This window comes from Spodoptera frugiperda, chromosome 26 (assembly GCF_023101765.2).
Source record: "Spodoptera frugiperda isolate SF20-4 chromosome 26, AGI-APGP_CSIRO_Sfru_2.0, whole genome shotgun sequence".
NCBI lineage: Eukaryota > Metazoa > Arthropoda > Insecta > Lepidoptera > Noctuidae > Spodoptera > Spodoptera frugiperda.
Window position 1 is genome coordinate 4,534,052 of NC_064237.1, and position 17,875 is coordinate 4,551,926.

At 35.7% G+C, this 17,875-nt stretch overlaps 3 protein-coding genes across 4 annotated transcripts; 1 reads left to right on the plus strand and 2 right to left on the minus strand.

Annotated features, from left to right (window-relative positions):
- Positions 1–598: 598 nt before the first annotated feature.
- Positions 599–4,630, minus strand: LOC118264377 (serine hydroxymethyltransferase). Of its 2 annotated transcripts, none has more exons than XM_035576867.2 (8): positions 4,307–4,630; positions 3,573–3,805; positions 3,318–3,433; positions 2,939–3,099; positions 1,931–2,126; positions 1,548–1,819; positions 1,163–1,382; positions 599–1,001 (listed from the first exon to the last, which is right to left on the minus strand). In XM_035576867.2, the coding sequence occupies exons 1-8, from the start codon at positions 4,421–4,423 to the stop codon at positions 763–765; spliced, it is 1,554 nt and encodes a 517-aa protein (XP_035432760.2). In that variant the 5' UTR covers positions 4,424–4,630; the 3' UTR covers positions 599–762. The 2 variants fall into 2 exon arrangements, with proteins under 2 accessions (XP_035432760.2, XP_035432761.1); XM_035576868.2 differs by lacking the exon at positions 4,307–4,630 and adding an exon at positions 4,136–4,292.
- A 3,258-nt stretch (positions 4,631–7,888) lies between these two features.
- Positions 7,889–9,478, minus strand: LOC118264458 (lipase 3-like). Its single transcript, XM_035576974.2, has one exon. It carries the CDS (start codon positions 9,420–9,422, stop codon positions 8,160–8,162), a length of 1,263 nt encoding a protein of 420 aa, XP_035432867.2. The 5' UTR covers positions 9,423–9,478; the 3' UTR covers positions 7,889–8,159.
- A 5,712-nt stretch (positions 9,479–15,190) lies between these two features.
- On the plus strand, positions 15,191–16,688 carry LOC118264830 (lipase 1-like). Its single transcript, XM_035577486.2, has one exon. The coding sequence runs from the start codon at positions 15,375–15,377 to the stop codon at positions 16,686–16,688; it is 1,314 nt and encodes a 437-aa protein (XP_035433379.1). The 5' UTR covers positions 15,191–15,374.
- Positions 16,689–17,875: the final 1,187 nt, after the last annotated feature.

The window sequence follows — 17,875 nt, forward strand, 5'->3', positions numbered from 1 at the left end:
GGAATTGTGTCCAGGATGTGGCAATAGGCTCACCTATTACTTGGGACGTCATTACCTGTCGTAAAGTGCACCTCTGCCTACCCCTTCGGAGATAAAAGGCGTGACATTGTGTGAGTAGTATGATTTTTATAGTAAGATAAGATTGTAACTTTATTTTAGAACCGTTAAGACTAGTTATACACCAATACACAAGTGCTTAGACTTTATAAAGTCACCTCAATCCGAAATACGCCTTTTGTCATAAATCGGGCACAATTCCATGATCCGTGAGATAACTTTTTTGAAAAAAGCGAAATACCTAATAATACTTTGTCCACCTTGCATGGTTTGTCGGCAGTAGCTCGATTCTCATTCGACGAAAAAGGGACAGCTAACTGTGCTTGCTTCTTGCTTTATATTTTATGCGTTTCAAACTTCCAGCATTGCGGCTAAAGACATTAATTATTGGAATGCTTTCTAATGCGTCTAAGGGACATTTTAATGTTTCTACCGATTGCAGATTAATATAGATTTTCTATTATGTATTTTACTTAACCCTTTAAAGACGCACTCAATTACTTCACATTTTAATGATAGAAAGAAAATAATAACACACAAATTATAATGTCAACATTTATTAAACTTAGTAGGAGAGAGATTCTTAAACACTATTTTACGCTAGATGATTTAAGGCACTTAATAAACACAACAATATGGATTGTTGAGTGTAACAAAAGCAAAATTTAAATGCAAAAAATATAATACGAAATGTAGTTCAATAAATTAGTATGTTTCGAAGCCAGGCAAGGGGAACGACCTACTGTAGTTTTCAATTTCTTCCTTCAGACTCTTGATTTTAGCCTTGAAGTCTGCACTTTCTTCAATCGTTTTGTTGAAGTCAGCAACTTTAGGGCCGGATACTTTAGTGATTTCTTGGGCAAGTTTTAGGGCTTTGTCAATGTAGTCTACTACTCTGTCGATGTCGGCTTCTTTCATGCCCCTAGTGGTTAGAGCTGGGGTACCTAAAACAATAAAAAAATTAAGTTAGCAAAAATAAAGTGATTTTAGAAGACTTTACACGTTTTGAATAATTTTATCATATTTTTTTATATTATGTTTATTTCTTATTTATTTTATATATTTATTAATTTTTTTGTTTTTATATTTTATGATTATTTCTTACCGAGCCTAATGCCGCTAGGATGGAGTGCGGATTTGTCGCCAGGTACCGTGTTCTTGTTACAAGCGATACTGCACAATTCCAGGATGCGCTCGGCAGGAGCTCCCGTGAGTCCAGCGCTGCGCATGTCTACCAGGATCAAGTGGACTTCTGTGCCGCCGGTCGCGATGGTGTAACCACGGGCCATCAAACCTTTACACAGTTGCTGGGCGTTTTTCACCACCTGAAAAATAATAAACACTTATATTAACAAATGTTCACTAAATAATTCAACTTTTAAGATAATCTTTACAAAATTGATTCTGTGTTTTGGTTAAATATTTGAATATTTTTGCGTGAACGCGATCGATATCGAGACAACATACGGGTAATTAAAACGTTTAAGTACCTGCTTTTGGTATTCAACAAATTCGGGGGTTGTAGCTTGCTTCATTGCGGTGGCGATGGCAGCGATAGCATGGTTGTGTGGTCCTCCCTGCAGTCCAGGGAACACTGACTGGTTGATCTTGCTTTCGATGTCGTACATGACCTTCGTGCCATTAGCCTTCACGGAGCGAACGCCCTTGCGGTAGAAGATCACTCCCGCGCGGGGACCACGCAATGTCTTGTGTGTGGTTGTTGTCACAATATCACAGTACTCAAACGGACTAGGAATGACACCTGCAAATGTGATTGATAATATTCTTACAATTATTGTTGTTGTAATAGACGGCGTCGATTGCATACCATCAGATAATGTCCAAAACCAAATGAAATATGCGGTGAGATTACCTGCAGCTACAAGTCCAGAGATATGTGCCATATCAGCCATCAAGTAGGCGCCATTTTCATCAGCAATCTGGCGGAACCGCTTGTAGTCCAAGCAGCGAGAGTAGCAACTAATACCGGCGATGATCAAACGAGGTTTGAACAGCCTTGCAGTTTCGGCTAGTTTGTCATAGTCTATAAAACCAGTCTTCGGGTCCACCTATAAAAATAGTTTAATGTTTAGAACACAGCTCTTAGGTAAGACCTAGTCACGTAAATTATTTTTAGATTAGGTATAGGTAGGTATAAATAATCTCATATAATGAGGTAATTATAACGTTAATTTTATTCATATTGTTATCAAAGTTTTCATGATGCAATTATGTAACAATAGCATGCTAAAATATTACAAGTTCTTTTAAAATTCTCTATTGTCTTGAACGAATCATTACAAATTATCTGTCCTCATATTCCAGGGTCATATCATTACGTTATTTTTATCTGTCGAACGCAAACATCAATTGAACTGTGCTGAGTTCATGGGTCAAAGCAACTTCGTTACGATCGAGGGAAATGTTTGTTCAGATTACGTCAAGCGGGTGTGACCGCCGACTCTTGCTTATGCTTGCTTATCAGTGCAAATACCAAGAACCATTCTGTATACATAGGTATAGCATGATTTCATTGAATAGAAACTGAAAGTACTTATAAATGATTGCGCAACTTGAGTCGCCCGCCGCTGACGGTATTGACGCTGAGTTTTAATCAACCATTTGTACCTACTGAGCTATAATATTGTATTGCAGTAACATTTTATGGTTGCGATATTGGTATAGCAAACCAATTTACGAAAGCGCGCTTATTATGAAATCTGCATTAAATTGTGATGTTAAGACCAATTTTAGTCTTAGTAAAACAGGAAAACTGGTAAAAAGTCGGTATTACGCGCACCTCTGCCTACCCCTATGTGGCATAAAAAGGGGTGATGTTTATGTATGTATGTATGTAAAAAGTGAGAATTTATAATATTACCTTGTATGGCATACTTTCGAAGAAAATGGATGTGGCAGATATTTTCTTGGTTGGTGTAAAGAATCCATGAGTAAGATGGCCACCATCAGGTAGGTCCAATCCCATGATTCTGCCATGAGGTTCCACTACACCGGTGTATACTGCAAAATTGGCTGGAGAACCTGGAAAATTAAATGTTTGTAAATTATACTGTGAAGGCAAAAAATGTTTTGGTCATGGATATATTTGATTCCTTGGTTAATGAGAATTTTAATTTATTTTTGAGTTAACATGGAATCTGAAATTCCTACAGATATATGGCTGTAATTATGACTTATAAGAAAAAAGAATCATATTAGAATTTAATGACTAGGATAAGTTAAACAGAAATAATAAATACCTGAATAGGGTTGGACATTGACTCCCCATTCTTCTGCATTCAGCCTGTAAGCCTCAAGAGACCTCTTTTGTGCTAGGAGTTCAATTTCATCAATGTATTCATTGCCTCCATAATACCTGCAATTATAAAAGATATTAAAATATAATATAACACATAGGTTTTTTATCCCATGGGAATAAAAAAGTTTTAATTTTTATGTCTGACTTCATTCCAAAAAAAAAATAACACAAAAATCTTTAGTCTATGCAGTTTTACCTTTGGTTGGGCATGCCTTCGGAATATTTGTTGTGGAGGCATGTGCTCAGACACTGCAGGACCGGAAGAGAGGTGAAGTTCTCAGAAGCAATCATCTCGAGTCCAGCTCTCTGACGCTCCTTCTCATTTTTGATGATGGCATAAAGTTCAGGATCGGTGTCCCACAAGTTACCATTGAGGATTGAGTTACTCATGATGGAAGTGCTATGTAGATTTCTTTTCAAAAATGTATTCTGTAATATTATTACAGCTATTATAAAACACAGCTACGTTTTAAAATTAATTTATAATAATTTTAATAAATATTTATTTATAAAGACACTATATCCTTACAAGCTATGAAAACAAACTGACCATTATCTAAACATTAAAGTGTATTATAAAGGAGAAACACTGACCTCAAACTGATAACTAGATAATGTAATCAAAAACAAGAATTGGCTGTGTTCTCTCGAGAGCTATTGCATACAAGTGCTACACTTTAACAAGTGTATTACACTTATAATTATAAATCATACACTTAATATTATACAGATAGTAATAAAGCTGTACAATGTACTCACGGAATGTAATTTTTATCACAATAATTGTAAAAATATATAAAAGTAAGACGGTAACACGATCAACTATGTTGAACTGAAGTTAACCTAACAAACTTAAAAGTTTTAAAGCATGTAACGTGCACTTTAATAGCTGTGGCACATAGCAAAACAAATTGAAAGCAATTGACATACCTCAGAGTTTATTTTTCCATAAACTGCATGCACAGGTCTCGCAAAACGATACGAACAAAATTTGCTAAATTTTGGTGGTAAGGAATTTAAACACGTTTTTACTAGTATGTTGGACATATTAGTATATTAAAAACCAACTATTCACTCGATTACACTATATAATATGTTATTATTTGCGCAAACATAAGTTTACTTTTATCACTATTGATAACCCATTGTGAACTCTACCGACATGTATCTTGACGTTAGGACGTTGGTTAATTGACACTGACAGATGAGAACGTTCGCAATCGCAACATTCAACGATCTCGTCCGCGCGTTCACAAGCGCTACACTGCGCACTCTAACATTCGTTGTGAACGAGCAATATTTATCAAAATCATGTAAATATTTAATTATAGCTGTTACTTACACTTCATAATCATTAAGACTTAACGATGATTATGTATGCGTTGTTGGGGTAGGGGTAGTTTAACAGTGATGTAGCTAAGAGATAAGGCAGTAGCTCATAATGAATGACATAATTTAAAAAAATATTTCGGCCTACCCCCATATGACAAAGGAGTGCATAAATGTATATTTTTTAAAATAGAATGTATTCATACGTGATGGTTTAGGTAAACATCTATACCGATGATACTTAGGCACGTAAAAACCCATAGTTTTTTTTTATAGTTTCAGTAAAAGAAAAATTTGTATTGAATAGCTTCTACCAGCGACTTCATTCGTATTATATCTATCTACATTTTCTTTTTATTCATATTATTTATTCTTATTTCCATACAAATAACTTTAGGTACCTATGTTCTTGGTATGGTTAGTGGGTAAACATTCATACTGGTAGGATTTGCGTCATTGAATTCTGATAAGTAATAAATAATAAGTAGAAATCTAAACAAAAGCCAAGTTTAGATATTGCGTTGCGGGAGGTAATCAATGTATTGCTGATGTAATTAAACTGGGCACTGGGTCGTTCAGTGGTTTACCACGATAATTGGCCCTGTGGTGCGGACTCCAGCGGGTTTACCGGGGCTCCGGCTCGAAAAGTAGGAGTAGGAACGGGGTGGTTTTTAGTCAATAAGATGTGGACACTCCCTCTCGCCTCGTCCAAGGCGGGAGAAGTCATTGGATGATTTTCTCAAAAAAAAAAAAAAAAAAGTGCTTTATGTGAAAATAAATGTCTAGATAATAAATTAGGTTTCCAAAATAGGTGAGATTCTGTTATGAAATAGAAGCTAGTTTATAAAAGTACCGACACTAGTAAACTCATCTTTACATTCGTATTATCACTTGAGTTATAAATACTTTGAAAGTACTTAGTATCTATATACTTACCTTAATGATTGTCAAGTAGCCATTTTCTTGGAAGGGCTTTAAATGATAACCATGATTAATTACGTCTGCAACAAATTAAGCTCTTAACATTACGTAATTAGTTATACTATTTATAGGTCTATTATTCTCTTGCATACCTAAGTACCTGGGTATTTTGTTTGTAGTCCCTACAGCGCCTGATTTAGACTTCGGGTGGCCCTATGCGAAGCATGTAGTGGGGACCCTTAAATTGCTCCTGGTTGTTTTACAACATTTATTTGACTTATGGCAGCCACAGTATACTTGCGCAAGTCTGGCCTTGCACAGGTATACAAGTATACCTGTATCGTGTGTGGCTGCTATTACAATGACGTAGATATTTACTTGTAAGTCGCAAAACGTCATCTGCTGAATACAGGCCTCCCCTAACGTCTTCTAGATCTATACGTGGATTGGAAGTATCCTGCATCCTCGTCCCTATAACCATAATAATGTTTCTTCAAATATAACTTTAGGAGACTCACTACTAAAGTTATAATAAAAAAAAATCATCATTAAATTGTTGCGCCGGATCTGGAAATCCTTTTCGTGTATGGGAATTTGTAAAAAAAATTGACGTGTGGTGGCCCCTAGGCCTGTATAGCCTGCGCCTAAATCCGGCACTGAGTCGAGTCCCTATGTCAAGATCAATTAGGAAGATAATGCCTAAGCCTGACTTATCTTACCAATTACCCATTAGTGCCTACGGGTCATGTCTGGTTGGTGATCAAAGACCCGAATCTACCCGTACCTATATGACATGATGACATCATGTTCCAGAAGTCAATCACATTACAATATTACTTCGCATAGAAAGCCCGCAACACTCTTCTGAAATTTAGCCCTCCTCTACATATGAGAATTTGTAATAACCTACGAATGGCTGGTTGGATTGGAGATTACAGTCTGGATCGTAGATCGCAATTAAGGCTTAAGTATCAGTGAGCGCTGCTGTCCGGTCTTTGTTAAATGTATAGTCCCTTAGTCGGCTCTTATCTCTACATCATCCGTGGGAAGAGTAGAGATAGCTAGGTAAATGTATTCCCTCTTCTAATCAGATTATCAAATTAGTTAAACACAAATTAGTTTTATCATATTACACTCATTTTCATAAATAAATTGCTGTATCTAAATAGTTTATGTAATTTGCTGTGAGACTAAGCTTGTTTACACTTTAATTACAAATTCACTCTATTTAGGTATGGTTCCTAAGATAATTAGACTTGATACTTGTATGTTAAAAAAAAACAGAACAGAAAATATAGTTCTAGTTTAGTATAACTATTTTAGACACAGTGCATAGGTCCGTCGGTTTGTGGGTAGGAAGTTTGCATGGTCAAAGTCATAACAGAGTTGCGCTGCGCTTGTATTATAAATACGATATCCACGTTCGTTATTGTTGTTTTATTAGTCGGCTATTGTGCTAGTTTGCAATAACAGTATCGACCTACCAATGCTGCGAAGGAAAAGTTTATCAAACATCGACAGCGAACGGAATTGTCAACGTGTACCGCTACGGACAGTTTTCCAATACAAATGGTAACACAACTGTGACACTGCGGCTGTCGTGCACAGAACACTGGCGTTATGGTTTATGATTAATTTGCTTAAGTCGACGTTCGCGTTGGTTGGCAATTAATTACACGTATGTACCTACCTACGAAAGATGATTTCAAGTCGGTTATAACTGAATGTAACACGTTTGATAGTAACGTAGCTCTGACGTGATTGAGTAGGGTTCGTTGACAAAGGTGAGGTAGGTAAACAACCTATTTGAATATTATCACCCCTTATTATAGGTGCGTGTTGTTGCCTGATTGTTAAAATAGTCACATTATCTACTTAGTAGTAATATTAAACATATTACCATATTTCGAGAAAATTTTACGATATTTACAGACAGTTATCTACAGGTAATTTTAAACTTGGTTAGAGAGAATGTCTCCTAATTTGACGACTGTGCCACGACATAGATTTTTTGTTATTAAACTATAAATACAAGACTTAGTTATGTGATAGGCTTTGGTCGTGGCTGATCAACGAAACTTCATTTACCACCTTTGATTTCTATCATGAAGCCATAGCGATAGTATCACATAATTCTAACGTGCATAAGTAAATGGTATATCAATTTATAGATATGAGCATTATTCCTTTGCAAGTCACCGTATTTATGAGTTCATAATCATGCCTTGATACCAGTTGATGTATGAGTTAGAATACCCGCACGTTTTTTACTTTTTTACCTGCTTCTCAAGTTTGAACAGTTAGGAACCTATCTGTCTACATGTTTGAAATTCGAAGATATTTTTAAAATTTTGTCTTATAGCACAGCTTATAGTCGTATGAAGGTAGGTACTAGGTATCACAAAATGTGATATCTTAAATTGATGTTCTCTTCTTTTTACAGGGTAGATGAAAAATTTTGTTCGATAAAAAAGGAAGAAAAGCTGTTATCGTTTATAAACATTGCATGCTATTTATTTTAAGAATTCGAACTTTAACTGATTAACTGCAAAATCTTGTCATTAATTAATTCTTTTACATTTCGGGACCATAAAAAGTCAATATGATTGAACTTTTTAAATGGTACGCGATATGATTCTATTACGTTAGGCAACGTATTTTCCAATTGTTTAACGTCTTGGACATCGCAAAGCCAGTCGTTGTCACTGTAAAATAGAGCAATGGGTACGGTTACATTGCCCACTGCATATATTGGAGGTTCAGTAGATCCATACATTTCTAGATTTTTGTCTTCCCCATAGTCAAATTTTCTGAATGATGCTGACATCATATTTTGTAAATAATGCACGAATTGATAAATAGATGCTCCAGCTGGTGCATGCCCAAATATTGCAGGTGCGTTCATCTGGTTAAATTGTTCATAGTCAAATCCACAAAAAATGAATAAAATTGTGATACACACTAAACCATTCTCTATTTCACATAATGGCGTCTCTGAGAAAAAGTTTTCTATAGGTCGCGGTAAGATTTCGTAAATATCTAACACATGGGTAAACAGTGGATGGTATATATTAAATGGAGCAACCATCCTGACTAATGGGCTCTTGATGCGAAACGTCCAGGCGACAGGTGACAATGCGATCATTTTCGAAATTTTGTTGTTATAATCCGGTTTTTCGGAACACATGACGAAGAAAGCGGTATTTCCTTGCGAGTGTCCTATGTACACTAAATTTTCTTTATTTGTGGTATTGATGACGTAGTCGATCATTGCTGGTAAGTCATAACATCCAATTTCGTGCCAACTAAATTTCCAAAATTGTAGAGTTTCCGGTGAAATGCTCACGTGATCCCGGGAGTGTTTATTTCCTCGAGCGTTGCCCATCCACACGTCGTATCCCGCTGACGCTAACTGATATGCTAAACTATCTTTAAGCCCAACAGTTAGCCAGTCGTCAGCACTCATCAGCAAGCCGTGCATTAAGAAGACTGGTGGTCCCTTGTTCTGAATCCTAAACATTTTCAGAATGTAGCCATCGTCTGTCTGTACACGATGTTCTTGTACGGGGTGATCGTATTTCACTATTAGCTCGGTTATATTTAGGTCAGCGTCTTGAACGACAGCAGGATCTTCATTCACGCCATTATTGATATCGACGATGGCTGTAAATTCCTTTGCATAGTCCAAAATATCGATTCCTAATTTTGCAAACACTGATTTTTCAGGTACACAATAAACGTCGTAAAAATAGTAATTTGTTAAAACTAAAAAAATGCCATAACATAAGGTTCTCATTATGAGATTTTTTTCTGTTTAAGGCATTCCGTTAACTGAATTGGAAAAACTTTGATGACATTAAAAAGTGAAAAAGCCATTATAGCAGAACCTACGAACATTTGGTACAGGCATGGTGTATTTTTATATTGCTTGTAGTTAAAAGTAGAATGTGAAAATGTGTGTTTACAAATTGTTATAGAGGAATACGGAAAAATTTAAACATATTAAAATTTACCTAGTACCTAGTAGTAAACTATCAAATGTTTTAACACATATGGCAGGTATGACACAAATACGTGCTCCACACACGTGGAGCCGGCATTATAGCAATTACGTAGAGCTAGATTTCAATAATGAATAATGGAGTTTCTCAGTGTGCAACACATGTATATTATGTTCATGTATTCAAAGTGAGTAAATGGGGATTGCATAATGAATTGATTGATGCATATCTGGTATTGTGTATTTTGATATTTAGAATATGCATAAAGCTTTATTTATTGGAGATGAAGGCAAACGCACACTCGGATGAATTGATAGTAAGCTATCGTCGCTGAGGACAGTGTCGACGGCCACCTGCGAAACACAACGTAGGTGTTGTTTGCTACGGACTACCTAGCAGGTTTATCGGGGCTCCGGCTCGAAAAGCAGGAGTAGAAATGGGGTGGTTTTTAGTCAGTTACTCCCTCTAGCCTCGCCCATGGCAAAAGAAATATTTGGATGATGGACCCTTAAAAGGGTTTGTTTAACGTCGGTCTGCAAGACTGTATTACAACTTCGGTTGAACCGGCCCATATTCGTTGCAAACAACTTTACTTGTGCTTAAAAATATATAAGGTTTGCAACCTCTGCAAGTCAGCATTTCGAATCATGACACGTAATGAACATTATGAATGCAATGTAACAATATCGTTGTACATGAAATTAATTAAAGTGTTGCAATTTTTATGGTCTATTATAAAAATGCTTATTAAAATAAGTATTTGCTCCGAATAAATTGGTAATTATGTATAGCATTTATTCAATTGATTGTTACATAGCATATGTCCCTTTTATGTCCTTGACTGGATAGTCTAGTTATGTAATTTATAACTTAATTGATTAGTACTTAATGTCGAAATTCAAAATTTAAAGGGGTCCTCTCATCTTTCTTCTCAGGGCTCTTAGTACATGTAAGTTAAAGATCAAAACAAACCCGCGTTCGCCGGTAAAAGCGTGTGATTTGCCGGTTTAAATGAATCAACCAATCACAGCGTCGAACGCGCTTTCGTTTCGATCTAAACATAAAGCAAAAGCCTTGTACTTGCCTTTTTAGGGTTCCGTAGCCAAATGGCAAAAAACGGAACCCTTATAGATTCGTCATGTCTGTCTGTCTGTCTGTCCGTCCGTATGTCACAGCCATTTATTTCCGAAACTGTTGGGCCTATATAGTTGAAACTTTGTAGGTTCATGTATTCCGTTAACCGCTATTCGAATTTTGAATAAAAATTAATAAATTTTAAAATTAAAGGGGGGCACTCCATACATGGAACTGATTTAAAAAAAAAATCAGCTAACATATCCGTGATGGGTGTCTATGGATAGGTCTTTAAAAAAGACATTAAGGTTCCTAAAACCATTTTTCGACAAAATCAACCGTTTGAAAGTTAGACGCTTCCAAAGTGGAAAAATGAGTGTCCCCCCCCTAACTTTTAAAATAAGAGAGTGTAAAAACTAAAAAAAATATATGCTGTAGACTTCAATGGAAACTACCAACGAAAATTGGTTTGAACCAGATATCATAATTAGTTTTTAAGTAATAAAACATTTTCAAAAACCGCAAATATAAGTTTGTCGTTCATACAATCACTATGTAAAACCAAGTTATTTTAAAACTTTTATATTCTGTCATCTACTTGCTGCTACGGAACCCTTCATGGGCGAGTCCGACTCGCACTTGGCCGGTTTTTATTTAGAGTAGTGTAACTGCTAGTGTTTTTGTAATCTTTACCTACTTATTTTTAAAGCATTAGGTACTAGGTACAATATATAAATCTGATAAAGTAAAAATGTGCATAAACAAACAAATACAGGTATCAAACAGCAAACTGAAAAACTTATATGAGAACTTAAAGCAGGTGAGAAGTTTTAAAATTGAACCCGATGTGAAAGTGCATGTGGAAATGAGGTTAGTTCGGTCTCATTCAGTCGTGGAGCTAAGACGCGACCGAAGCTGCGAAGGTGGAACACATTTACCTATCTAGGCGGAAACTTTACTCGCCTTTAACTTCAAAGTAGATCGAAAACTGGGTCGGCAGAAAGTAACACTATTATAACGTTCCTTTTCGAAATGGTTATTTTGTTGACTGTTGACCGTTGATTGACTGGTTGTAAGAAGAGAATCGATCTAGTATCCTAAAACATATTTTATTTTCTATGCAAATAACTAAATTAAATAGCTACCTAAAGCAAGACAATAAAATTCCCAATCTTGACCTTGTTCATCATTACAAGTGTTTGACTTTACTCTTAAGTATTATTGTGTTATCGATATGTAGAGGTCGTTGTCATTAACACCTAGTAATACTTGTTTCTCACCAAAAAATTTTTTAAACATATAATTAGCTAACTCAAAATTTGTTCCATTTGGGAAACGAAGTATGACGAAGCCTTAGCGTTTTTATTCCGGTAACCGGTTACTCAGCCATTACAATCCTGTCAAAAGTTATGAATAATAGGTACTTATTAAGATTTTATCATGAAATAAAAAATACACACTATGAAATTTTAATTATGGATGTGGATGGCCTTTGCAATGTTTTGAAGTAGGTACGCACGTCAGTCGGTTGCGCAGCAAATATATGTGCGTAAACGAGTGCGTAACATAATAATATCACAATCATAATCAAAACTCCGCTGATGAACAAAACTTCAGCCCATGCCAACAGGATTCCCGGCTTGCTGGAGATACAAAATATTATTTACAAATAGTAACAAATTCCACGAAAAAAATTACTACCACAATATCATACGTAACGCTATGTTAAAATTTAATAGTCACTTTATGTTATGGGTCTGATCCTGAATCCGAAATTCATTATGTACTCGATAGTCATTGCTGAATTAAAAAAGCGGTCTGTATGTATGTAATATGTATATTGTATACACCATCAATTAGTAATAAAACCCAGATAAATATGCAGCGATAACTTTGAAACGAACTGGGTTTTTATCGAACAAAGGTAAACAATAAAAAATAAGTCTTAATTAGTCCATTACGTTATTAACTTATTAGACACGTTTTTGATAACATGACATGTAGGTATGCTATGTTAGTTAACACTTTAGACGCCACGGGGGTCACCGGTGACCGACGTTAGCGGAAGATTTGCCTTCAACAGTTTTCTATTGGCAGTCAAAGACAGAAAGTATCAGACTTATCTTATTATACTACTTTTCATATTTTAATCTATAACGGCAATAGTTTTTTAGTCGTCTTCCAATGCCTTCCAAATAGACCGATTGTCGATGTCTTATTTCTGATATGGTGACATTTTGACCAGTAAAAATGTCTTGCATAGATATCTTTCATCGGTTATAACTTGAGAATTTTATACTGAACGTAACAAAAAAATAATTAAATACGTTTTAATAAATTACTTAATGAATATCATATTACAATTTTGCCACACCTAAATTTTTTCCTCCGCAAGTAGATTACACGTTTTATAGTCAAATCCATTTCGGAATTATTTTCTATATTTCTATATTATTTTGATACTTTAGTGTATTAGACAAGGTTTTGTATAATTATACCCATGTAAATGTGAATAATTTATCAAACAAAACATAGATTAGATTTCTTACAATCCTTTTTATCAATATCTATAAAAAGTGAAATATGAAATTGAAAGGAAATTCTTATATAAGAGGAGCAATCCGTGAAACTTTATATCCAACGCGCCACTTGACACCGCTCAATTAAGCAGAGTGCTCGCTTTATGACACTTAATACTCACAAGTCGAACAAAGAAGATTGATAGACGCTAAAACCTTTTTAACTAAGTATTTTCAACTCTAATGCCCCATAGATAAGGTATTGATTGGCGACGTAGATTTAGCTAAGTACTAAGTGTTTCCCAAATGAGATCATTTGACTAAAACAATAGAAGGAAGTTCTCAGTTATGATGATTTTTTGCAGCAACGAATTACTACGAATCACGTTTTTATCTACGTTTTTATCATCAATATGCAGTGTTAGGATTATTGAAGTTATCCGGAGATTTTAGCACAACGTAAAAGGTTACTGGGGCTCCGGCTCAAAGCAGGAGAAGGAACGGGGTGGTTTTTAGTCAGTAAGAGTCTGACACTCCCTCTCGCCTCACATAAGGCGGGAGAAGTCATTGAATGATTTTCCTCCCTCAAAAAAAAAAAAAGGATTATTGAATAAAGCCTTATAATTATGAATATTTACCGGGTAAATATTCATATACGGTAAATTTTACCGTATGTAGACAGACAACAAATTATGAGAAAAAGTGTAAATGTGATCTCTAGCGAAAAAACATACGATAAGTACATAAATTGAAAACGATCCACGTACAATATTTAAAAAGTAAAAGTCCATCTAGAATTTTACGTACATTTATAACAAGAGTATTGAGAAGAGCAAGAAGCAGCTTTAGTTTGTATAATAAAGGATAAAAGTCGGCTATTTACGGGGACCGCCTATAAAATAAAAGCCGGCGGCGAGTCGTAACAACACTTCGATGTGATACACCACTTGCTCTTTTTATTGTTCAGTGAGTTTACGTTACCATTTATGCCGTAGCAAGTGTGCTAAACTACGCAAGTACTTACATTACCTAGTATGTATTATCTTACAGTTGATAAGTTTCAGAACGTATAATGTTATCATTGACGTCATATAGGTAGGGAAGATGCACTTGAATGTTATATTACCCTTGCATTTTCTCCAAGGTAGAAAATTACATTATATATCCGGATTAGGCGATCAGCCCTACTGGGCCCCATCTGTGGTGGTCTGATTACTCCTTTGAGGCGCGCGCAGAACGCGACGCGCCGCACGCACGGGTCTGGACTTACATTGCCTAGTATTATCTTACAGTTGACAAGTTTCAGTACGTATGTTATTGACGTCATATAGGTAGGGAAGATGCACTTGAATGTTATATTACCCTTGCATTTTCTCCAAGGTAGAAAATTACATTATAATTATATTAATTGCGAAAGTTTGTTTGTTTGTTTGTTACTCCTTTACGTCAATACGACTAAAGGGATCGAGATGAAATTTGGATCAGGGGTAGATTATAGTTTAAAATAACACATACGTTACAGGTTTGTTTGATATAAAGATTCGTTCCTGTTCCTACAGTCTACTTCTCACTGTCCAATGCCTTATTATGACTTCCCGCACGTCTACTTAGCTGTTGCTGAAACTCAACAATATATTCTCATTTTAAAGGCATTTAAATTGCCTTTCATTTCATATACGTTACCGATTAATGAAATACTACGGGCTTTTAATACTAATTTATGATAGTATGTAATTTGCGTGAATTAATGAGAGTAATAGATACATACATTTAACTCCAAATCTGTGTAAATTATAAGCCAATATTTATTAATAACGATAATAGAAGATTGAGTTTATTGTCCTTTATAATAAAAAAAATGCATGTTTTGTTTTTAGAACGAATAAATTAAACATTTGAATCTATAGGGCGTTGTGCTATCTATGGGCCCATTTATCTTCATAAATGTCCTCATTTCGTTCATTATGTACCGGATTAGCATTTTGATTATGCGATCGAGGAAGATTTACTTACTGCCTAATCACAATGATATACATAACAAGTTCTCATTCGCAAATGTACTGTTGTTGGGTTATGTGTTTTTGTGTTTTACATCATTTTAATTATTCATAAGTACAATTACGTTACAAAAAAACTAAACAAATTGTGATTAAAATGAATACTCTAGTATTGTTTATATTAAGTGCCTTGTGTTTAAATTGTTGGTCATGGAGTTCGGAAATGCGTGATCGTGAATTATTGCTACAGATTCAGGCTTTTCACAATTATCTCAAGTCAATCCAGACTTCTGAATTATTTGCCAACACGAAGGTCGGATCCGACATACAACAGTATAAGGCTGGTCTTGGTAATGAAGATATACATTTAAATATTTCTCAACTAATATTTAAATATGGATACAAAGTTGAGGAGCACGAAGTTACTACCGAAGATGGATATATTTTGACTTTGATCAGAATCCGCAGCGAGGGACCTGTTGTATTCTTAATGCATGGATTGGTAATGAGTGCAGACGACTGGGTGACGGCGGGCACCGAGAGTGGGATTGCCTATTTACTTGCTAACGAAGGTTATGATGTGTGGATGGGCAATGCTCGAGGCAGCAAACATTCGAGGCGACATAAGACGTTGGCACCCTCTTCGCAAAAATTTTGGGACTTTAGTTGGGACGAGATCGGGCGCTACGATCTTCCAGTTATGATAGATTATGTTTTGGATGTAAGAAATCAGACAAAGCTAATTTACGTAGGTCATTCCCAAGGCTGTACATCGTTCTTGGTCATGTGCTCTGAAATACTTGCGTACAATGACAAAATATCTTTGATGGTCGCGTTGTCTGCACCTGCCGCAATACCAAACATGAAAAGTCCGATCTTCAATTTTTTAAAGGTTGTAACACTTTTCCATCCTGAACTTTTATTTTCACTTTTTAAAGAATTAGGTATTTACGAATTCTTGCCTAGTGAAAACATAACAGCACCTTTTCGTCAAACCATATGTGGAACAGAGGAGCTCGCGAAAATTGTGTGTAGTAATATTGCGTTCTCGTTTTGTGGATTTGACGCTGCACAGTTAAATGTTACCAACTTGCCTGTCGTTTTTGCTCACACACCATCTGGAGCAGCAACTAAGCAATTCGAACATTATTCGCAATCCTTAATCTCGGGTAGATTTCGAAGGTTTGATTTCGGACCGGCAAAAAACTATGAAATGTACCGCTCTCTGATTCCCCCAGAGTATCCAGTGGAGAGAATTACAGTGCCTATAGCCTTGTTTTATAGCGAGAATGACTGGTTAGTGGATGTCAAAGATGTAGAAAATTTACGTAGAAGATTGAGAAATGTAGTAGAATATTATAAAGTGCCTAACAAGAATTTTAATCATGTTGATTATTTGTTTGCTCTAGACTTAAAACAATTAGTGTTTTCTAAAATGTCATCAGTAATAAAAAATCATTTGTTACATTAACTTGGCGTTTATTTATTTACCTTTTTTTTTCAACAATGTTATACTAAATAGGTACCAGAAGCTGTGCCAGAAGGTCCGGAAACAAATCGTGGTAAGAGTACTTGGTGTTGGTAGGTAAATATAAAATATTATTGGGATACAAAAGTTTAAAACGTTAGTTGCATTATTATTTATTTGCTATAATTTTGTAAAGATATAGTGTAAAATGAGGAAAAGTACCTACGTGATAGTTGCAATGTGAAACATCTCATACCTAGTAAGGTATGAGATACTTATTAACAAAGGGAACTGTGATTTGATTACAAATAATTACAAACCAAAAAAATAAGGAAACCAAATATGGACAGATAATCCCGAATTGACGCCATCGTGACTAAGTACCTATCAAGTGTGCATACAAGGATAATTGTATAAAAACGAAATTCGCCGAAGGCCACATCTATGTTTATATCAAGTAGAAAAAGACGAAGACGGATTGCGTGTCGAGATTCACTTGCCGAAGATATGTGCAATTTATCACTGTCCTCCATGAGGCTCTTGACGTCTCAATTCCGTCTGGTTCCATTAGAAACAAATGTATTTGTATTGATATGTAATAATGTACCTATAGAGACAATAGAATGTTACATCATTAGGATTTACAATCCCCGAAGGTACACACTAACGAAGGTGCGTGTTGAACGCAGCACACATTTTTCAATAGTTATATTATAAATAAGCTTTATTTCTCAATGTGTTAGTGTTTTTAAAGCATTTTATTTAATACAGGGTTACTTTAATTGGTAAAATATTGGTAAACACACGAGGGTACTGCCTAATGATAAGTCGATAACACACAATTTTTCCAAACAAAGTTAGGTATCTGAACTTTTTAATTAATTTCAGTTACCTATATTATAAACCAGCTTTTTGCCTACCTGAACCGCGACTTCGTCCCGTATCCGTATCCGAATCCGTATCCGTATCCGTATCCGTATCCGTATCCGTATCCGAATCCGTATCCGTATCCGTATCCGTATCCGAATCCGTATCCGTACCCGCACGAGCATCCGTATCCGTACCCGTACCCGTACCCGTACCAATGGTGTGTGCCCATAGGCGCCAACCCGTATAGCCTGCGCCTAAATCCGGCACTGCTCTTCATACCTATTATACAGAAACTCAGAATATGCCTACTCTCAATACAA